Here is a 21,933-nt window from a genome sequence, read left to right as displayed (position 1 = left end):
GCTGGGATTGCAGATGTGCTGCAGATGTGCACACCACACCCGCTCCAGATCTGAACTTTTCTGGAACCAGAGACCCACATGTACAGCTTGGGGAGCACTTCCTATCGGCAGAGCCAGCCCTCCCCCAGCCTCAAGTGTCCCCTGGAGGAACTGTTTCCTGTTGGCCCTCCTGACTTCTGCCAGTCCGAGGCGTCTGGCTGGGAGGGGTGGAAGAGGTCACTGGGCACCATGCTGAGACCCTGCACCCGAGAGAAAACCCAGCACCCACCCCAGGGCCAGCCCAGAATGGCGTTCAGCAGTGTTTGCTGCATGACAGAATGGCGTCAGCCCAGGGACTCCTGGATCCCCTCTGGAACCTGAGCCGGCCCAGGCAGGGGAAGGCAGGGCGTGGACCACCCAGCTCTGGAAGTTTGGGTGCTGCAGAGAGAGCTGCATGGGCTCACCCCACCCGCTTCTGCATTACAGACCCCTGAAGGGCTCCAGGCCTCTCCACAGCGGGAGCCCCGCCCGTACCTGTGCGGGCACGAGGCGGCCTGATTCGTCAGTGACGCTGGCTCTAGAGAAGCTGACAGTCAGGGTGATGATGGTGGTGACGGTCCAGGCCAGCGGGTTGTAGACAGACGCAAGGTGTCCTTCGGGCCTTGTACCTATGCACAGTGCACAGCCCTTCCCTGAGGCACTGACCCACTGACACCTGCGGGTACCTCTCCATACAAGGGAGACCGAGGCAGGAGAGCAGCGGGTGAGGGCAGCAGGTTGGCAGTGCTCAGCCATGCAGCACAGTTCGTCTGCTTGGGGCAGGTCCTGAGGTGGGATGCTGGGGTCCCTGTGACCTCACATGTCTTCTCCCCACCTGCCCTTTAGGATGAGAAAACTGAGACCAGAAATGTTCCCTTGCCCGGGAGGTCATCAAGAAGTACATGACCAACAGACAGTGGTGGCACACACCTATAATCCTTGCACTGTGGGAGGCTGAGGCAGGAGGATTCGAAGTGTGAGCTCTGCCTGGACAGGACTAGGGATGTAACTCAGTGCCAAGGCCCTAGGTTCAGCCTCTAGCACCACAGAACAAAATAATAAACAGGTACCCTGCACACAGCACAATCTCACACTCGTGTAGGGAGACCAAGTCACTCGGTCCACCCAGGATTTTCTGGGTTCCGGAATCCCGGCTGCAGAAAGCTGGCAGCATTGTCACTATACACATGAATCCCCAAAGGGGCAGGTTGCCTGGTTATGATCTGTGCCCCACCTAAGCTCAGGAGAGACCCAGATGCCAGGCCTGGGGACACTAGCAGGGCAGCACAGGGTCACAGGTTCAAACACCGCTCCTTTCCTGACCTGAGGGTGTGAGTTAGGAGAAAAGCCCCGCTCTGCTCGCTCAGCTGTAAGATGAGGATAATAATAGCTCTTGTCCTGTTTGGTTTTTATAATCCAGGCTGGCCTCCAACTCAAGGTGGCCCTCCTGCCTCACCCTCCTGAGAGCTGGGTTCACAGGCCTGTGCTACCACATCGGCTCCTACAGAGACTTTTTGCAAGGCAGTGAATTAAATCCTCCATGCAGAGTATTCTGAGCTTGGTCAATGCTCCAAACGTGCTTGCCGTCTCTTCTGGCTCTGACTGTAATCTCAACCCCTCTAGGTGCACGGATGAGGGCATAGAGGGTGACAGCTCTGGAGTTACCAAGGTTACGCCACTGGCAGGAGCTCACAAGGACGGGGATCTTGCAGTGTGAAGTGCTGGCCTGTGGTCTCCTCCCTGGCCCTTGGGGCTCCCTCCTGAGAACAGGCTGCAAGCTCCCACAGGTGGCTTACCTGAGTCAGACCCCAGGGCCACGTGTTGGGCACTGTCCTGGGTGATGGAGGCCATCAGCTTGTGCACCCCCCGTGTGCCCATGGCCAGGTGCTCCACGTACATGTTGCTCACCTTGGGGGACTCGGTGCCAGTGATGGCATCGTGGTGCTGGACCTGTGCACCAGCGCAGGGAAGAAGTGGATCAGGACCGAGCCCATGAGAAGCTGTGTGTCCCTCTCCTTCGCCGAACAGGAAACTGAGGCCAGAGTGGCCAAGGACCTTGTGCAGCCTCTGCTGATGTCACCTACTTGGTGACATCTGGAAAGGACCCAGACTCCCCTCCGGGACCTCCCTGCAGCACCAGCTCCACCTTCTCTAAGGAGTGGGGCCAGGGCCAGATTATCTTGCAGAAGGGGAAACTGAGGCTCTGGGGAAGCCACCTTGGCCCACTGCTCCCTCTGATAGACTTCAGTCCGCCTATCCCCGCCCAAACAAAAGACAGGTCCTGTGGAAATTCCCTTCGGTGACTAAAAGTGGCCACTTCTTGGTGGGGCCAGCTCATGGGACCTCTTGGGAGTTCATTCCCCAGTGGAAATGGCTTTCAGGACTACTGGACCCCATGCAGCCACCTCGACGAGTGGGACAAGACTAATGCACCCCGTGGCCTCTGCTCTGGGAGGAGGGAGTCGCTTTCATCATCTGGGGAGGGAATCAGGGCTGGGAGAGGGAAGGCCCTATTCCCGAGGTCACACAGGTGAGCTGAGACCTGGACCCAGGCAGGCCCATCAGACCCCGATGCCACCCAACCCTATCCTTTATTCCTTTAGAGAAAATCAGTTGCAGAGATCAATGAAGCCACTGGCTAGGCGCCACCAGACCTAGGCCCGGCCTCGCCATGAACCAGGCTCGTGACCAAAGGAACCTCAGTCTTCCCATCTGTAAAACGGGGTGCTAGAACTTGGGGCCAAAAGGACTTGCTAGGGCAGGGTGGGAGGCCCACAGCACAGCAGATCCCCTGCCCCTCTGCAGTCCAGACATGTGGCATTACCTCAGAGACAGCCCAGCGCAGCTGCTGCAGTTGCTGCAGTGCCCAAGTGGGGTCCAGAGTCCCTCGGGGTGCCGGCCACATGTAGCGTGTGAACATGGACTCCCCTGCGTACAGCAAGGCGCTGGCTTGCCGTGCCAGTCCCTTGAGGGTGCTGCGGGATGCGTAGAAGCCCGTCCAAGCCTGCTGCTGTTCTAAGAGACAAGATGGGGAGTCTGAGACTCCGACCCAGGTGACTCAGGGACAGGCTTGCACTGCAGCAGAAACATCTCGGGGAGTGGATGGGACTGGTGGTCATAATCTTTGCAGAGAGGGGAAGGCTAGGGGCAAGGTGCGGTGGGGCTGGGCAACTCCCTGCTTGGGGCAGGCCTGTGCCTCTGCTCTCTGTTTTGGGCCCACAGGGCCTGGGCTAGGCCATAAAAGTTGGCCACAGGTTGTGGGAGCAGATAGACAGGGCTCCCCACATCTCCCTGGGCAAACTGAGTGACTGGTGGGGTTGGGCTTCCAAGTCAGGCAACCCCAAGGCCCAAGGTCTAATGGCAGTATCACTAGGCCCACCTGAACACAGTCCTGCCTACCTCTAATGCCCCACTGTACACTGCAGGACACAACTCCAGCTTCAGAATCCACGGCCACAGAAAACTCCTCCCACCAATAGCCACGCCCACAACAAACCCTCCCACCAGTAACACCCATGCCAATCATCCCACTTAACTGTAACCACGCCCACATGCCAAAGCCCCCGCCCACTGGGGGCATAACCACACCCACATGGAAATAGCCACACCCACCAGATAACCACAACCACATCTCTCCTGCCTGATGGTAACCACGCCCACACTATGCCTCCCACCCTGCAGTCACTCCCACTAAAACAAAGGTCCTTGAGGGCCACACAGTCTTACAGTCCAAGGCCTAGCGGTGAGCCCCACAGAGGGGGAAGGAAGGAGACAATGTCAAGCCTTCCCATGGGGGGTCTCCCCCATCCCCCCAGAACCCCCTCACAGCAGAAACCCAGCCCACAGGTGTGTGGCTTGCCACAGCCACAGCCTGGACTGAGAAGAGCTGTGACCCAACCCCAGGGTGCTGGGAGTCACTGTCCCAGCCAGGCCTTCCTGTCCTGTTGCCCTGGTGAACCTTGGCCCCAGCACTCCCATCGGATGGGGATGGCCACAGCCATGTGGCTCCTTCCCTGCCTGTCTTTAAGGTGGCCTCCAGTGGGGCACCCACAGGTGCTGGCAGAGCAGCCTGGGAGGTGGCTGCACCCATGTCCCTGGGCTGTCCTGGCTGGGGGCGAGCCAGCCAGCACTGTCCCCATCTGTGCCCAGGGGGGCAGGACCCTCTGGGGCTGTGATGTCTTCTGCAACAAAGACAGATGGTTCTGCGCTGGCTGTGACAGCCATAGGCAGCCTGGGGTGGGGTGCAGAGGGCAGAGAGGCAGGGCTGCCAGGGCAGGGGGCACAGGTGTCGGAGGTGGGCAGGCCTGGGGCTGGTGCTCATGCCCTGTCCCCCATGCCCTCAATGCCAGCAGGCCTGGAGGCACCTCCAGAGCACAGAGTGGGTGGCCTTGGCCAGCCTAGCTCCAGGGCCCATGGACGACAGCGTAATTATAAGGCTCCACGTGCAGGGCCTTCCTCTGGGCTTTTCCTGTCCCATTTAGCATGTATGATGACCCAAAGGACAAAGCAGCAGGACAGTTGCCACCTGTGTGGCCGCAGCTCCGGGACTCGCCCGGCAGGGAGGAACTATTAGGCAGCCGGCCCAGTGCCAGGCCTGAGCACCCCAGGAAGAGCCCAGAGGGGAGCAGTCTTGCACCCCATCCAGAGGCCGAACCTGAGGCATAGGGCAGGAAGTCCTGGTGGTTTCGGACGCCCCAGGTGACATTGAGCTCGTGCAGGGCACGGAAGTAGTCGTCCAGCGTGGCATACTCAGCCGTCACACCCAGCTCAGCGGCTCGGCTGTTGATGTGGTCCAGCAGCGGGTCCATGTTGGCGAACTGCACCGAGGCGTTGAAGAACTGCTTGTCACAGCCCTGCAGGGGGACACGGGAGCCCCCAGTGGGTCAGGATGGTCAGTGCTGCCCCCGTCCAGCCCCCCCAGGGGGTCCATGGTGCCAGTGGGCTCCCCCAGGTCTCTGGAGGCGGTCAGGATACCTGTGTTACCAATCTGCTAACTAACAATGTGGGATTTTTAAATTTGTGTTTTGAGATCAGGGCTCACTCTACAGCTCAGGATGGCCTTGTATGCACTACAGGGCCCAGGTTGGCTTCAGACTCGCAGTGATCCTCCTGCTTCACCCTCCCGAGTGCTGGGATGACAGGTGTGCACCACCGTGCCTGGTGACATTGTGAAGGTCACAGCCTGACTCACACTTCCTGACCCCAAGCCCTTTTCAGTCAGTCCTGATGCCATCCCTTCTGAGCCACCCTGCTGCATAGCCGTGTGTCCTCAGGATGGTTCCTGACTTCTCTGACCCCCATCCCCTCAAATGCAAAACAGGACCCCAGCCACATCTGCCTCCCCTGGCAGGGAGGGAGACAGAGCTGCCGGGGCCTTGTGAGTGGTGGCCGGGGACCCACTTGGCTTACCCAGGGCCAGAGCACATGGGGCGTCCGGAACCAGGCAGCCCGCTGCTTCACGTTCGCCACCAGGACCTGGGCATAGAGCTCCACATTGGCCGGGGTGACGGGCTCGCTCATGTTGGGGTATACCCCATCTGGGGGAGGCTCTGGGAAGACAGCCACGCCGTTCCAGTAAAAGCCAGACCTGCAGGAGAAGAGGGGAGGTGGGGGGCAGCACTCAGATATGCAGACTCCAAACCCAGCACCCTGTTTACACGGGGGTCACAGCATCCTCCACGCCTGGGTCATTCTAGGGGCCACTGGAGCCAGCAGTTCCTGCTCCCCACCTTGATGGCCCTGCTCCTTCGGGTCACACTAGTTGCCCGCTGGCTACGGCCTCAGGAGCCGAGTAGGCTGGGGACAAAACTCAAGGGGGCACCGCAAATCTCAGAGGTCCACATAAACAATCTGTCCGTCTGTCTATCTATCTGGCTGTCCTGCCTCAGCCTCCCACAGTGCTGGTAATATAGGTATGAACCTTGGTACTCACCTGACAGATAACATTTTAATGCAATATGAAAAAAACAAAATAAGCATAAAAATCAATGGTCACTACATTATCATGAGTTTTAGGTAAAGACAGCTCAGGACCAGCACATCTCCCCTTTGCCTCAGGCTCCAGTTTGGCTTGGGGTGCCCTGGGCCCCAAGGACAGGGCTCGGGGTATGGACCCTGTTCAGAGCCCAGTCCTGGGTCACCTTCTGCATGGCTCTCGTGGGAGACCAGCAGGCAGGGGTGGCTGTAAGTTCCTGCCTGTGTCCTGCTCCCCACCCCGGCCTGCTCTTCTCCTCCGAGCTGGATCTGAACCCAGGGCCAAGCATCTCCAGAAATGGCAGCCTGGTGTGGCCCGGAAGTGAGGCTGACAGATGACAGCTAGGACCAAATGCTAGCTTCGATCTCACCAGCCATGGGCCCTGGGTGGGTTGCCATGCCTCAGTTTCTCCTCCTGTAAGACAAGACATTCGGAGGCCCTCCCTGAGGGTTTTTGGAGTGACGGGGAAGACAAACTGGGCCATGCATCAGGGCTCCTCTCTCCTCTGTCACCAGGGATTCGCTTTGGTGAGCCCCAGCTTTGTGCCCTAAGAGCAGGTGCCACCCTATGGGCTGGCGTGCTGGGGCCCTGTTTAGGGCGGGAACGTCCGCCATGGACCCACTCTGGTCTGCCTGGCTTCCTTGCCGTGGGGATGCCCAGGGCAGCCAAGCACCAGTCAGGCCGGGATGCATGTTCTCGGGAGTAAATCCGCATTCTTAAATAGCCGACGTTGGGCCTGGGGGCGGCACATACTTGCAACACCAGCACTCGGAGGCTGAGGCAGGAAGATCACAGCAAGCTCAAGGCCAGCCTGAACCACACAGTGAGACTCTGCCACAGAACAAATCAAAAATCCAAATAACCCTCCATCGGACCAGGGTACCCCAGCGCTGGAGTCCTGCATGTCCCATTCACCAGCCGGGGTCCTGCCCTGGCCACTGATGGGCTCTGGCTCAGGTCTCCTCCAGGACGGGACAGGGCCAGGCCAGGGCCGGCCAGGGACGCACCTGTTGGAGAAGGGCAGGTGGGCGGGCGTGCAGTAGCTGAACTGGTCCATGACATGCGTGAAGATCTGCTGCTGCGTGGACAGGGACGGCGACCCTCGCCACATGAACTGCAGGCCCTGCAGGCCCGAGGGGACAGGGTGGGGTTGGGATGAGGTCCTGGCTTCCCTCCCCCTTGGCCCCCCACGCCTCCCTGGCCTGCCCAGCCTCCTCTGGGCCATTTGCAGGTGAAATGAGCCCAATGGGAAGTGCACTCAGTGTTCAGTGGTGCCCCAAGCCAATTCTGGGTTACCCCCCTCTACTGCTGCCCTCTAGGGGGTCTGGGCAGAATACTTCATGCTTCAGACCTCAATCTTCCCATCTGTGAAATGGGCTGAACTATAATTCCTCCCGAGTTTATGGTGCAAACAGAACTCACTGAGAAGACACCCAGGCCCTGAGGCTGTGACCACCTTTGAAAGCAGAGCCCTCACAGAGGTGAGCATGGCAGCAGGAGGCCACTAAGATGGGTCCCCCTGAAGTGGCACTGAAGTCCCCTCTGGTGTCTCCCCGAGCCCTGCGCACCTGGGCCTTCTGCATGGCATCCTTGAGATCATAGTCGATGCGGGAGATGAGGTGGGCATGGAAGCCTGCCAGGGCGAACAGCGTGGGCGTCGTGGCTGAGGCACCGAAGGGATCCACGTGCCAGGAGAAGCGCGGCCGGATCCCGAATGTTTCATACAGGAAGCCGTGTCCTTCTGCAGGGACAGGGGCTCACTGGTGCCAGGTAGTGCCTTCCCTCCTTGCCCACACACTATGCACCCCAGCAGGCCGAGTGCCTGCTGCCAGGCTGAGGGGGCACAGGTGGCAGACATGAGGCTCCAACAAAAAAAAATTTTTGTTTTTTGAGACAGGTCTTTCTATGCAGTTCAGGCTGGCCTTGAGCTCACTTTGTAGGCCAGGCTGGTCTCGAACTCACAACCATCCTCCCTGCCTCAGCCTCCCCAGTGCTGGGATTACAGGTGTGCGCCACCACACCCAGCTCTCTCTCTCTCTATTTATTTTTTTTTCTTTTTTTATCAGTACCGGGGATCGAACTCACGACTGCCTGCTTGCAAGGCAGGTGCTTATGCCACTCAGCTAAATCCCCAGCCCCTATATTTTTTGTAAATAGGATCTTGCTATACGGTTCAGGCTGACCCCAAACTCGCAGCAATCCTCCCACCTCAGCTTCCTGAATTTATAGGCCTGTGCCACGATGTCCTCCACTTTTAGGTCTTAGTTGTGGTGAAGCACTTGTAGCAGATAATTTACCAGGTTCTGAGGGTCCTCGGGGTCCATCTGGGTGGCAGCAAGCCAAGGACAGGGTCCATCAGGGCCCTGACACTGCACGGCTCTGAAGGCTGCTGTGGGGCTTAGGCCTGGGGTCCAGGCTCTGGTGGTTCAAGGCTGCCTGGGAATTACTGTGTTTCCCTCAGAGGTGAGGCTGGATGAGGCTGGATGACACAAGCACCGGCCTGCGTCTCTGAGACTGGGCCACCATGGTTGCTTCTCCTTCTCATGGTCCCCTCTTCCGGGAACCCCAGCTGTGCAGAATGCAGAGTGAGGCCAGAGGGCTCCAGACAGCCCCTGGTGCACAAGCTAGACAGCAGACTCTGAGCCCCACCTACCCTGGGCGGCCACTTCCCCAAAGCCAGAATGCCTTGAGCAAGCCCCTCCTGAATGTGCCCCCACAGACACTGTGCCCCCAAGGGTTTGCTGTTGGAAGCTAAGTTCAGGGAAGAAGGCAGGCACGTGGCCACACAGCCCTCACCCCTTAGGCACCCCACATGAGCCAGGCCCTGGGCTCAAGGCTGCAGAGAAAAAGGAGACCTGACTGGAATGAGGCATCGCTTAGAGATTCCCAAGTCCCAACCTGAATGCTGTCCTCAGAGCCCCAGAGAGACGCAACTGCGAGCTGCATCTGCAGAATGGAGAGCGGAGACATGGGGAGCTGGAGGCCCAGTGCCCTTCGATGATAAGAGTCCACAGGTCCCTGACACCACTGCCGGACCCATGAACTGCTTTGGCACAAATAAACTCTACAATTCCAGTGTGCCTCAGGAATCTTTTAAGAGCATGGACTGTGGATATAGCAATAATGTGTGGATTAACCCTGCTGGGTTTCAGGGGAAAATGTCCCACCATAAATAAAAAGATTCAGAAGAAGGGTTCTCTGCCTCTTTGTACTGCTTTGAATGTAACTGTATGGCGATATGATGCCTGGAGCCGTGGCAGCCATCTTGTGACCATGAGGGTCTAGGATCTGTCTAACTGGCCCCCAAAGCACCCTCTAAATTATTCTTATCTTACTAGGGAAACGGTAAACTAACTCAAGACTCCAATTACTGTTCCTCAGGTTCTCCGACCTTCCAGCCAAATGCAGGAAGAGGTTACTAATGCAGGGCACTGCTAAGCACCCCCAGTGGAGTCCTCTCCTTTGGGTAACTGAAACATAATGCCTTAGTTACAAATCCCCATTTAAGAACAAATAGGAATTCTTCACCTAATTATGTAGATTTACTTCCTCATGCTCAACTGGTTTTTCCAGGTAAACAAAAATGAACTGCTTCCCTTATTTCTCAGGGGAAATGCCAGCTAAACACCACATTCTCCAGTTTTTCATGCTGCCCACAGAGGTCACAACTCCATTCTGGCTACCAGATAGTGAGCAAAGCACTGGACTACACTTCCCAGCCTCACCTGCAGCAGGTAAAGCCATGTGACTAATCCCCAGCCAATAGGATATGCCCAGAAATGAGGAACTACATTTCCCAGTTTTCCCTGCAGCAGATAAAGCCATGTTGACTAACTTGTAGCCAATAAGATATGCCCAGAAGTGTAGAACTACCCTTCCCAGCTTGCCCTGCAGCCATTAGAGACCGTGTAACTCAGTCTTGCGCAATGAGGCTGGAACAGAAGTTATGAGAGGCTGGAGACTAAATTCTGGCCATTAGGAACGGGAACAGAAAAGACTGGGTTCCATTCTGGGGCCACCCCCTGGGCACACCCCTGCAGGCTCTAGCAGGAGAGAGGACTGGATCCTCCCTTTGCTGGAGCCATTGCATCGGGTCTCAGCTAGGCAGCAGAACCAGCACAGTGGGCAGAGGGGAGGGCATAGGGCAGGGAGATGGGGCCATTACACTGCGGCTGCCCCGAGCTGCAGGGCCCTGCTCCCTCTTGTCAGAGCTCTTGCTTGGTCTGCCGGGGAGACTTCTTGGGAGGTCAGGGGCCAACAGCCCAGGCCTCAGAGGGGCCCAGAGGGCAGGAGGAAGCTGTAGGTAGGACCGGATTTGGGTTCCACAGTGCAGGATGATGGCCATTGGGACAGCACCAGGTGTCCCCTTCGCCCCAGTCTGAACCTCTCACTTGCTTCACACAGGCTGCAGGTACCCAGCCTCAGGCCAGCTCAGGACAGGGACGCGACAGGGACAGGGCTGCTCTTCCGGAATTCAGGGAAGCTTCCTGCTAGGAGGGAACAAAAGTTCCTGTACAAGAACAACTGTCCACAACCTGCCTCTAACCACAGAATGACCAGCCGGGAAGGGGGTCACCTCTGGCTAGAAATGCCGCTGGGCGTCCCTGTGACTACAGGATCGCGGTGGGGGGAGGGAGAGATGGACAGCTCAGGACCCCAGTGCAGAGGCCCTGAGTGCTGGGGCAGCCAAGCTGGCAGCATCCACAGGTGAGCCAGGGACAGAGGAAGGACTGGGGCAGCAAGGTGGCCAGTGCACCAGAGTCTCCCCCGTCCTGGGTGCCCTGAGCCAGTAGGACCCAAGCAGACCTGGGCTCTAATCCTTGTGTCTCTGGGCCTCAGTTTCCTCTGCTGTAAAGTGTGGCTGCTGAGGGCACCACCCACTAGCAGCACTCACAGGCGACAGCAGGACAGGCCTGGGCTGGCCACTGGGAGGGGCTGAGAGGCACAGATCTGTCCTCTACAGAGCGGGGTACAGTGGTATACACTTACAATCCCTGCACTAGGGAGGCTGAGTCAGGAGGGTCACTGGGAGTCCAGCCTGGGCTACCCAGTCAATTCAAGGCCAGGCTGGGCTACACAGCAGGAGCCTGTCTCAGGAAACAGATGTTTCCTCCTGTACACATCTCTAAGGTCCCCCACCACAGGGGCTGCCCTGAGGACTGATATAATGGTTTGCTTTGTCCCTACAGCAAGGTGAAAGAGACCCTAGTGTCTGTCCTCTGAGGGCCCTGTGAGCTCAGATGGTTTTAGAAATGAAGGCTCAGGGCTGGAGATTTAGCTCTGTGGCACAAGCAAGAGGTTGTGAGTTTGATCCCCGGTACCCCCCACCACCAAAAAAGAAAAGAAAAGAAATGAGGTCTCAGAGCTCACTCATGGTAGGGACCCCCGCATTTGCCTGGGCTTCTGGCTGTCACGCTGCAGGCCCCTATGTGGCAGCAGGTGGGCCCCTGTGAGCATCCCAGGCTGGGAGCCCCTGCCTAGCCCAATTGCCACGCCTGGGCACACACAAGTGAGTCACCTGGGGACCTTGTAGAATGCGGTGCAGGGCAGCAATGGGAACTGTGGGGACCAGAGTGGGGTCCCTAGAACCATATCCTCGGCAGTGTGGGTGCTGCCGCGGAGACAGTGGGACAGGACTGGAGTTGACTTCTTTTTCAGCTGTTTCTGGCCCCTGTCATTTGGGCCACAGGCCCAGCCCCAGAGCATAGGGGATGAGCCTGGTGCTGCCAGCAGAAGCCATGCACACACAGGGGCTGTGTCTACACCAGCTTCCAGCTGGCGTGGGGAGCCCAGGATGTCTGAAGCCCAGACTTAGGCTGAAGGGCAGGAAGATTCCAGGGCAACAGGAGGGGATAGTGGCTGGCACAGGTCTGGACATGAGTCCTGCCCTCCTATCGGCCCTCGAGAGTCACTTTGTTTCTTTGGCCTCAGTTTCCACAGCTGTAGAATGGGACCGAGTGTCACCAGGCCTCCTCCTTAGCCTGCCACGGCACCTGGGTGACAGGAAGCCACGTGACATTTCTGAGGATTCACAGGGACCAGCACATCCTACTGAAAGTGCTTTATTTGAGGTGTCTAACCCTTGCAACAGCCTTGTGAGGTAGGAACCAGGAAATAGGCCTGGGAAGGGCCACAGGGACCGACACTCCTAACCCTCCACTCCGCTCCCTCAGCCAGGCAAGCTCAGCCTGTGAGCCCGTCCCCACCTGCCAGGGCCCCATAAGACACAGACAGAGCCCAGAACTTGGGGGCTGGAGTCCCCCTCTCCCTGCTGCAGATCCCGGGTGTTGGGCAGGGCCAAACCTGTGAGCTGCAGGATCTGGTCATCGAGGTGGGTCACAGCCTCATCATGCATCACCTGGCCTCCGAGGACAAACTCCAGGCGGCCCTGGGCCAGGAGCTGATGGACCTTAGTGTGGGGGGCAGACAGAAGGCGGCCAGGTCACATGGTCGGGCCAGGCCGAGGCTGGGGCCGGGGACCGGGCCTGCAGTGCCCCCACTGACCTCCGCACCAGCTGATTCCACAAATTTGGGCAACCTGTCCACAGGGGCCAACGCCCCGAAGGCGCCTGGCCCATGGCGGTGTCTGAGATAACTGCAGTTTTTATTCTGGAACGATTTCAGACCCGGCAAAAGCTGCAGGAGTGACCCACACAGCTAAGGGGCCTCGTCCCTGCCCTGGATGCACACAGGAGCTTTGTCTCCTCCTCCCTGTGGACCCCAGCTCTGCACACCCAGGGTGCTGTTCCTAAGCCAGACAAAGGAAGCTGGCTGCAGCCCACCAGGCCCGACCCCCGGGCTGCTGCAGGAGGTTCCCCTCCCTGATGGGACCCGGCACATGGTGCCACCACTGCCACCTTAGCTCTGCCGCCTGTAGAAGTTGCTGGGCCTCCACACACGCGAGGGGCCCGGCTCCTGAGATTTGCACAGTGCCATGTTTATGGGGCTTGGAACCCGGGAGGCGTCTCAGAGAAGGGGACTCCCTACCCTGCTCACAGCCACCCACGGTGACAGACAGGACCCAGTGCCAGGCACCAGGTACTCCACCCTGCTCAATCCTTGCCGAGGGCTACAGGGTCTGGTGCAGGGAGGGGACAGGGCGTGAGGCAGGCCGGCCAGGGAGGGACACTAGCCCTGCCCCGGCACTGTGAGCCTGGGCTGCCCAGGGCCCTGGCAAGCCATGTCCCCGGCACTGCGTACCTGTGCTTTCTGCTGCCCAGAGGCCACCTGGTCCCACCACAGCCGGAAGAACTCCTGCTCCACAGCGATGAACCGCCGCCGCTGCCCCTGCGCCAGCTCCGCCACCACGGACGTGTAGACGTTGGCTGCGTAGGCCCGCATGCTCTCCTGGGGGTCACACCAAGGCCGGGGGCGTCAGCTCAGGATCCCCAAGCTCTGCAGGCCCCAGAGGCGGCTGTGAAGGGCTGGTCCCCTACATCCCACAACCTGTCCACGAGACTCCCAGCACGTGCTTCGGGGGCCTTGGCGTCCTGGGTGTCCCTGAGGGGCTGCAGTTGGCCCCGGACCCACCCCACCCCCAGGCACGGGGCTGCCCCACTGCCAGCAGAGAGCACGCACGGAGGATGGGGTGGAAAGGGCAGGAGCCCAGGCTGGACCTCGGTGGCCGCAGCAAGGGTGCAACCTCTTTGGGCCTTGGTCTCGTCTTCCGGGAGCCAGGAGCTCTGGGCAGAGCACACCCCCTTAGTCTTCAGGGGGCTCCACTGCACCTGGGGGCTCTCCACAGCCCGCCAGGGCACCCAGGACCGAGTTGACACTCAGCACCAAGGCTGGGAGTAGGGATGCACACCTGCCACCCCAGCACTGGGGAGGCTGAGGCAGGACTACTGTGTGTTCAAGGCCAGCCTGGACTACCGAGGAAAACCAAGTCTCAGAAATGAAAGACAAAAAATTAAAGAGACGCCACTGCTCACTGATGGGTGTTTTTTGTGAAGTGATTCTGTCCATCGTAAACAGGAAGAGCTTTATGGATTTTCTTAGGGATGTCTTGTCTCACCCAAAAAATACGCACACAGAGGCCTGGGGAAAGACATCCAGTGTCCCTCATTCATTCATTCATTCAATCAGTGGGTGCAGATGGAGCCCCAGGGAAAACACGGGATCAGGAAGCCAGCAGGTAAAACTCGTGGGCTGTTGGAGGGTGACAAGTGCTACAGAGGGCCATAAGGGAGGGGTCTGTGGGAAGGGCCACACTGGCACAGACTGGGTGAGTTAGACTGGGGCGGCAGGTCTTGTGCAAAAGGCCCTGGGGCAGGAGACCAGGGACGCTTCAGGGCTATGGCAGCAGGGAGACTGCGCTCCTCAGAGCTCAGGGGTTCCCCTGGGAAACCCCTACTGGTGTGGGTCACAGGCTTGATGGCCGAGACGCTGCCCCCAACCCCAGCTCGGCTCCTTCTGGGCCCCAGCAGCCTGGGCTGAGTCCCAGGTCGACCACTTAAGGACCACGCAGGCGCCCTGGGAGTTGGGCAGGGATTCCTGACTGAGAACTGAGGCTCGGGGACCAGAGCCCCTGGCTTAAGGCCCCGCGCAGAATCATGAGGTGACCACAGGCCCACACCAAACCTGTTTTTGGGAGGGGGAGGCGGGGACCCACCCGTCAGCCGGTTGCAGCTTTGAACTGGGTTCCCCTGTCCACCCCACAGGGGCCCTCAGCCCCGCCCACCCTCCCATGCAAGACCCCACCCAACCAGCGCGCCGCCCCGCGGAGGTAAACTAAGTCTCGGAGGCAGGGAGGGACCCCAGCGCGGAGTCCGCCACTCGCCGGCCCGCCACTGGGGGGAGCCCGGACCCACCTGCACGGTGTACACCCAGCCCACGTCCATGTGGCTGTGCGGCACCACGAAGGCCCGGATGGGGCCCGCGGCCCGGGACCCCCGCAGCAGCAGGGCCCCGAGGAGCAGCGGCAGCCAGCGCAGGGGCGCCATGCGCGCGGCGACTTCCGGCTGCGGCCCCGCCCCGGCTCTGTGACCCCGCCGCGGCCCGCGGAGTCCGCCCTCCGCTCCTCAGGCGCCGGGTGCTGCCGCTGCGTCGGCCTCGGCCGTGCTTCCCGGCGGGCGGTGGCCGGGCACCGAGTCCCCGCGAGCGAGGCCTGTACTGCGAACACTGCCCGTGAAATAAAAGCGAGCAAGAAAAATCGGGGACCTGGGCACGAGATGGTGCGGGCGGGCGCCTCAGTGTCCGCCCCCCGACCGAGGACAGCAGGGAGCGGGACGGGAGTGTGAAACTCCCCCGGGGAGGCAGCCGGGGGCCACGGTGCCTGCAGCCACGGGGTCCAGCCTCGAGGGACAGGCCCGGGCAGACCACGTGCACCGGGCGGATCCATCCCTGTGCCCGTCGCTAGCCAGGCTCAGGGCTGGACTACACTTCCCAGCCGCCTCTGCGTGACCATGGCCACGGGGCCAATAGAGTGTGTGCAGGGTTGGTGCTGCCCAGGCGCCGCCCCTCTGCCACTCCTGCTGCTTTGGGAGTAGGCTTCCACGGAGCCCTGTGGGACGACTCTGTAGCGGAGAGAAATGAGCTTGCTTTCTTTATTTTGTGTTGAGACAGGGTCTTGCTGCATAGCCCAGGCTGGCTTTGAATTCACTATGTAGTCCAGGCCAGGCTGGCCTCAAATTTGTAGAGATCCTCCTGCCTCAGCCTCCTGAGTGCTGGGATTACAGAGATGCCTGGCAAGAAATCAACTTTATTTTGTTGAGGCAGTGGATTGATCCGGGAGAGTGCATCACAGACCACAGCCTGACCCGTTCCACTAGCTCCTCTCACAGGGTAACTCAGAAACCTCGGCAAACTTCTAACTTTGCTTGCTCCGAGGTAACTTTGCCATACTGTCCACTTACTGTCCCAATCAGACCAGGGAGTGGCCAGAGTCGCTGAGGGGAGCTGGCCTCATCATCTGTGCCACCACAGAGGGTCCAGGCCACCCTGTGCCCGCTGCTCTTGATGTGAGTAGCCCACTTGCCCGGGGTGGCAGCGGCCTTCACTGATGGCAGCTTCCTCCCTCTGAAGAAGCCCCGCCTGCCCTGCGGGGAGGGAGGTCGAGACCTGACTCCTCCTCCAATCCTTTGGTCCTGTGACCTTGGCTTGACCCCTGGTGTCTCTGGTTGGGGCCTAGCCTTAACAGCTTTCAGGCAGTGCGTGGTGTGGCCCAGGCCTGCACTGTACCTCCGTCACCTTGGCCTAGTGACGCTGGGCCCCACCCAACGGCTCTTACTCTGGAGGAAGCCGTGGGGACCTTGGAGCCGCCGTGGTGGGGCCCCAGCAGTCCCAGTGGCATCCGGGCTGCAGCCTGGTGGAAGACCTGGGGCCAGGTCCCAGGCTCCTGGATTGGCCACCTTGCCCGCTGGGGTGACGGTGCATTCGCACTCAGGGCAGCCAAGTGGGAAGCAGTGCTGCTTTGCAGGTGGGGTGAGGAGCTCCCCCTGCTTGAGTGGCCCCCATGCCAGCTGTCCCCTTCTCTTTGCCCAGGGGACCTGCTGCCATCCTGACCTGGACCACATGGTAGCAGTTATGCAGCCCTGTGACACTGAGGCCTGTGTCTCACTTATGTCACAGCCTGTGGCCTCCAGGTGCATCCGTTTCCCTACACGTGACTCGGGGTCACCCCCTTCATGGCAGAGCAGTGCCGCACAGCGTGTGAGCACCACCCCCTCAGTCCCTGCTCCTCTGCCGATGGCCACACCTGCCGCTTCCCAGATCTGGCTGTCAAGATGTCCCTGGTTCTTCCAGAGAGCCGCTTCTTACCCAGGGCTGTGAGCCTAGAACTGAAGTGACCCCCGGGTCCTGGAAAGCCTGGCTGTCCTGGTGGTCCTGGAGCCCCTGGAGGAGGCAGAGCAGCGGTTCTGGGAGGTGCCCAGAGGAGAAGGTGCAGTGCCTGTGAGGAAGGACATGGGGACACGGTTCCTGAAGGGCAGGGGGCAGCCTGGCAGCTCTTGGGGAAACTGGCGTGAGAGGGGTCAGCTGGGTGGGCGCGTAAGTAGCAAGGGGTAAATGACCGATGTGCACTCTGGGAAGGTGGGGTGTGGGGGACACCTGGAGAGAACAATTCTCTCCATCCTGGCTAAACCTGGCCCCATCTCCATGTACTGCTGGGAGCTGGCCAGGACTTCTGATCCCCTCAGTACAAGTTAGTCTGGCCAGGTGCTAGTGTGGAGTCTTTGAAGCAAGGGACAGGGCAGTTTCCCCACCCGTGACTCTGCAAAAGCCTGTGTGAGCCAGGTGGGAGGGAGAACCAAGCTCCAAGCTGTGGGCTGGACAGAGTCTCAAAAGAAGAGGCTGTGACTCCCCAGGGCAGAAGGGGTCACACACCAGCCTGAAGCATGGGCCCCAGTACTGTCTGGAGCTGTGCTGTGCAGACTGGTCTCTGGTGGCCTCTCTGCATCTTGCAGAAGTGATCTCCGTCACTCTCACGGTCACTCATCCCCAAGCCACTGCCCTCTTCATAAATGAATAAAATCTGGGTTCTGCCCTGGGTTGAATCCTTTGTTCCAGGCCTTCACCCCAGCTGGACTTAGGACCCCTCGGCTCCCCACAACCGTAGATACACCTCAGTGCCTTTGTTCTCGCTGTGGGCCGCACTGGAGGTGGCCGGCTGGCAGTAATGGCCCTTCGGCCCTTTGGGATTATGAATGGAAACTTCCTGGACCTTGAGGAGGACTGGAAAGGGCTCTCTGTGGGGGAGGAGCCTCATTTTGCCAGTAGGGGACAGTGGGGGCGCAGGAGCTGAGTGATCCCCCCCCACTCGGTCACCCAGGCCTTGCCTGCCCTTTCTGCTGCAACACCAGCTGCATCTTGTGCTATGGTGACAAGATACACTTGCGCTATGGTGACAAGCAGCCTCTATGGTGACAAGATACAACAGCCTCGTGGCCTCCTGCCCCCTGGGTGCGGGAGACTGGTTTTGTCCCTCTTTAAAGGCTCCTCTGCAGTATCACCTGGCCGGTCCCTCCTGCTTGTCCACTTGGAGCCCAAAGGTTGGGCACAAGGTCACAGCTGCACTTTTGGGAACTCGGTGCTGCCCCAGTAGACCAGGTGATGTGGGTGTCACCTGAAGCCACAGGGTATAACTTCTAGGCATTCCTGCAGCTGTGGGGGTTCTCATTATGATTCTAATTTGCATTTCTCTCATGGCTAAAATTGTTGAACATCTTTTGATGGGCTTATGTGGGACTATTTTTTTTTTTTTTTTGGTTTTTTGAGACAAGGTCTCACTACCTCATTCAGGCTGGCCTCAAACTCACAGAGACCCTCCTGCCTCAGCCTCCTCCCAAGTGCTAGGGTTATTCGTAGGTGCCACCACACCTGCCCCTGAGATGTTTAAGCGTCAATTGTAGATTTTACGTGTCAGTCTGTGGACTACCTGGAAAGCTGCTCCTATGAGGTGTGAGGTTTACGTCCAGGTTTGGGTTCCTCTGTGTTGGCAAAGCGCTACTGCTGGGTTCCGCACTGTGGGTTGGAAAGGGGAACTTTCTACCCCAGCCATGAGCCTGAGCAGAGCCAGGTCTTCTGTAACCTGGCGTCCGCAGGGCAGGGGTCTCCCAGGGCTCTGCCATGGACACCAGCACCTACTGGCTGCACTGACTGGGCCTGGCCGACCTTTCCTTGTGCACCTTCTTCCTGCAGTGTCACTGAGGCACCAGGAGTGTGGGGACTCGTGCAGGCAGGTGCCAGGAGCTGGTGCTGCTCAGGGGGCTCAGGGGTGTGCAGAGGCTCTGGGTCTAGAGAGGACCCAGAGGGTGATTTTCCTTCAAAACCTCCAGATTCACTAAGCATGGTGGTGCACGCCTGTAGTCTCAGCACTCGGGAGGCTGAGACAGGAGGGTCATTGCAAGTTCGGGACCAGTGAGCTCAAGGCCAACCTAAGCTGCATTGTGAGACCCTGTGTCAAAAAGACAAAAACAAAATAAAACAAAAAACCCTCCAGGGAGGAGAGCAAGGTGAGAGGAGAGAACAGGGAGGTGAAGTGAGCCTGGCACTGTCCACCATCCTCAGAGCTGGGGACGCAGAGACTCGGGTCCGGCCAGTCGGAGCGTTTCAGGGGTAGGTGCCCCCTCGGGGAAGACCAGTTGTCCCTCCGCATCTTCCCCAGGTTGGAGGTTGATCCCCACCCTTTGCATGGGGGCTTGAACCCCGCCTCACCTCCTGCCCTCTCTCATTACGGCCACCAGAGGGCGCCGGGGTCCAAGCGGCCGCTGTTCGTGGTGCTGAATTCTGAGTCCAGATGGAGCGTCTGGGCCTTAGGCAGGTGGCGGGAATTTAACCACCGCGCCGGGCTCTCATTGTGACTCAGGTCTGCCTCTGGGTCCGCCCTGACACCCGCCGGTCAAGTCCCTGTGTCCCGAACCTCTAGCGTGCTTTCCTGGAGCAGGGAGGATTCGACATCCGGTCCAGCCATGCCTCAGCTGCCACCACCAGGTGACCCTGAGCGACCTACAGCCACTGTTGACCTTGACCTCCCCTTGGCCATAGGCTGACCTTGAGAAGTTGGATGGTTCCACTGAACTCTCAAAGCCGGGTGTGGTGGCGCATGTCTGTGATCCCAGCACTTGGGAGGCTGAGGCAGGAGGATTGCCACAGGCCCTGCATCCTGGTCCCTCTGTTTCTTGCGCTTCTGGGTGGGATGATAGGACCAGCGCTGGGCCTCTGCATCCAGTGGCTCTGCCACCCCTCAGTACAGCCTGTCAGAGCTGTCTGGGCTTTGCTCCGAGGTCTCCAATGAACCCCCGTGTCAGAGGGCAGGTGGCAGACGAGGCTTATCGTGCCCAATTTACAGTGAAAGACACTGAGGCCCTGAGAGTGAAACGCCAGGCAAGCTGCCCCTCGGAGTGCATGGAGACCTGGGCTCTCCGTGGGCGTCTGCCTGCGTGGGAGCTGGTGCTGCGCAGCCCGCCCCCTTCCGGGAGCCCAGCTCTGCACCTGGTGCCTGTGTGCAAGGCGCCTGGCTGTCTCTGCCCTCAGACTTGGGGCCATTGGTTTCCTGGAGCAGCCCGGGCTGTGCATTGCAGAATTTGATTTTATTCACATCTGCACCCCCCGTTGAGCACCTGGGAATGACAGCGAACTGCTTTACTGATTTTGAGCCGCGCTGCCAGTGGGGCCTCAGTATCATGTTGTTAGCGGGCGTCTGTGGGAGCACCGGTGAGCGGATGGGGATTTCCTGAGGTTGGTTATGAGCGGATTCTTTCAAAATGTGACCTCTCTCAGCCGGGTGCCATCTGTGGTCTCCGCACAGGCTTGGCGGAGCCTGGGCACCCCCTCTGCTTCCATCCTGCCCACTCTTACCCTGGCCTGGCCAAGATGGCAGGTGAGATGCCAGGGCCTGGGTCATCTAGCCTGGCAGTGACACAGCTCCAGGAAGGTCGGCTTCTAGGAAACCCCCACCAAAATCACCTCTGAGGTGACCAGGGCCACTGTCTGCGCACGGGTCCCCTACACCCAGCACATTTCTGCTGACACTAAACACTCCAATTCTGCAGCCGGAGAGCAAGGTGAAAGCATTCTGGAACCTTCTCCAGTGGTTGGTCTCACCTCGGCCTGCAGAAGGGTCTGGAGCGGTGCTTAAGGGAGGCCCGGCGGGAGGGGGACAGTCTATGGGCCGTGGTGCGCTCAACGTTCTTCTGGGTTAGCGATGCATCGGCTTCCAGGTTCAGTGGCATGGGCGCTGAGGATGGTAATTTCCTCTTCTCTAGCCGGTGATTCGGCTTGCGGTTTTCAGTATGTTAAGCAGCGAGCTTACTTCTGCCTGTGTATGGGGTATTGAAGAAATAATTATGCAAGTGTATATACGATAAAAGATACGGTTCCATGGTTTATTAAATATAGGAGGGATGGGGATATAGCTAGGGGCATAAGTGCCTGCCTGGCAAGCATGAGGTCTTGAGTTTGATTCCTGGTACATAAAAGGGTGTGGAGGTGGGTGGGGTGGTTGGGAGCTTCCTTCTAAGCACACTGTAGGAGACCGGGAATCTGCCTCGTCAGCGCCCCCTCCCGGGCCTGGGCAGGGTCAGCCAGGAGAGCCCCTCCGCAGGCTCTGACCTATGGGAACCTGCGTGCTTAGGTCACAGGGACTGGAGGCATCTTCATCCTCGGTTAAAGGCAGCTGAGTGAGCTGGAAATATTCCAGGCAGTCAGATGGGGCTGGGCCCTGGAAGGAGCCAGTGCAAATGCCCAGACACCTGGCAACCGTGGGGGAGACAGACACCTCTGCTAAGGGCCAGATCTCAGGACAAAAGGCAAAACAAACGCAGCCACACCCTAAGTGTAAGCATCAGGGACACCAATGTGAGAAATCCTCACCTACAGGAAGACTCTCTGCGCTGAGCATGCCGGCTTGCTAGGGACTCACTTCCTCATTTGGCCCTGATTTGGTCAGTTTTACCTGAAAGGTTAACCTTACTGCTGACCACATCCTGGCCCACCTCATGCCTGCCTGCCTTTCAAGTTCCTAGGTTTTCGCCACCGCAGACCCACCTCACCTCATGGTTTGCTCTATAAAAATCCCTGGAAAAGACAGAGTCTTTGGCAGCCCGCTCGGGACCCCTTCTGTCTCTCAGACAGAAGCTTCCTTTCTCTCAGTAAATAAATTCTGCTCCTAACCTCCGCTGTTCCTGAAATTCAGTCTTCAATTTTAGACAAGACAAACTTGTACAGAAGTATAGTAGGTGGGGCGTTTCATTCCCCTGTCACTGCCGGACACTGCGTTTATGTTTGAGGTGATGTAGCCTGAGGAAATGACCTATAAAAGGTTCTAAATCTGTCTGCCTAAAGACAGCAGCTGCAAAATTATGTATCAGTAGAAACAACACAGAATCCACCTGGAATCCCCCCAAGTGGGTGGTGGCCCACACAGTTCCCAGCTGTTGGCCTCTGGGAGCTTTTGAGACTTTTTTTTGAGTTCCTGCAGACCATGGGGAAAGGCGTTCCCTGCT

General features: G+C 59.0%; 1 protein-coding gene across 8 annotated transcripts in view; it reads right to left on the bottom strand.

Annotated features, from left to right (window-relative positions):
- Window positions 1–15,322, bottom strand: part of Man2b2 (mannosidase alpha class 2B member 2) — a 39,664-nt gene extending 24,342 nt beyond the window's left edge. For 7 of the 8 annotated variants that reach the window (XR_010040886.1, XR_010040882.1, XR_010040883.1 and 4 more), the window contains exons 1-10: window positions 14,803–15,322; window positions 13,193–13,339; window positions 12,296–12,401; window positions 7,561–7,733; window positions 7,000–7,115; window positions 5,428–5,605; window positions 4,673–4,871; window positions 2,843–3,033; window positions 1,815–1,968; window positions 514–647 (exon numbers count right to left, since the gene is read on the bottom strand). Coding sequence is in view for 1 of the 8 variants with exons in the window: in XM_063230206.1 (XP_063086276.1) it covers window positions 514–647; window positions 1,815–1,968; window positions 2,843–3,033; window positions 4,673–4,871; window positions 5,428–5,605; window positions 7,000–7,115; window positions 7,561–7,733; window positions 12,296–12,401; window positions 13,193–13,339; window positions 14,803–14,934 (1,530 nt within the window). In the remaining 7 variants the exon portion in view is untranslated. The remainder of the gene's footprint in view (window positions 1–513; window positions 648–1,814; window positions 1,969–2,842; window positions 3,034–4,672; window positions 4,872–5,427; window positions 5,606–6,999; window positions 7,116–7,560; window positions 7,734–12,295; window positions 12,402–13,192; window positions 13,340–14,802) is intronic. The other variant, XM_063230206.1, reaches the window with a different exon arrangement.
- Between the last annotated feature and the right edge of the window lie 6,611 nt (window positions 15,323–21,933).

Source organism: Cavia porcellus, unplaced genomic scaffold (assembly GCF_034190915.1).
Source record: "Cavia porcellus strain 051 isolate PalLab524CR breed Dunkin Hartley unplaced genomic scaffold, mCavPor4.1 scaffold_18, whole genome shotgun sequence".
Classification (NCBI taxonomy): domain Eukaryota; kingdom Metazoa; phylum Chordata; class Mammalia; order Rodentia; family Caviidae; genus Cavia; species Cavia porcellus.
This window is presented reverse-complemented; position numbering and strand designations above follow the sequence as displayed.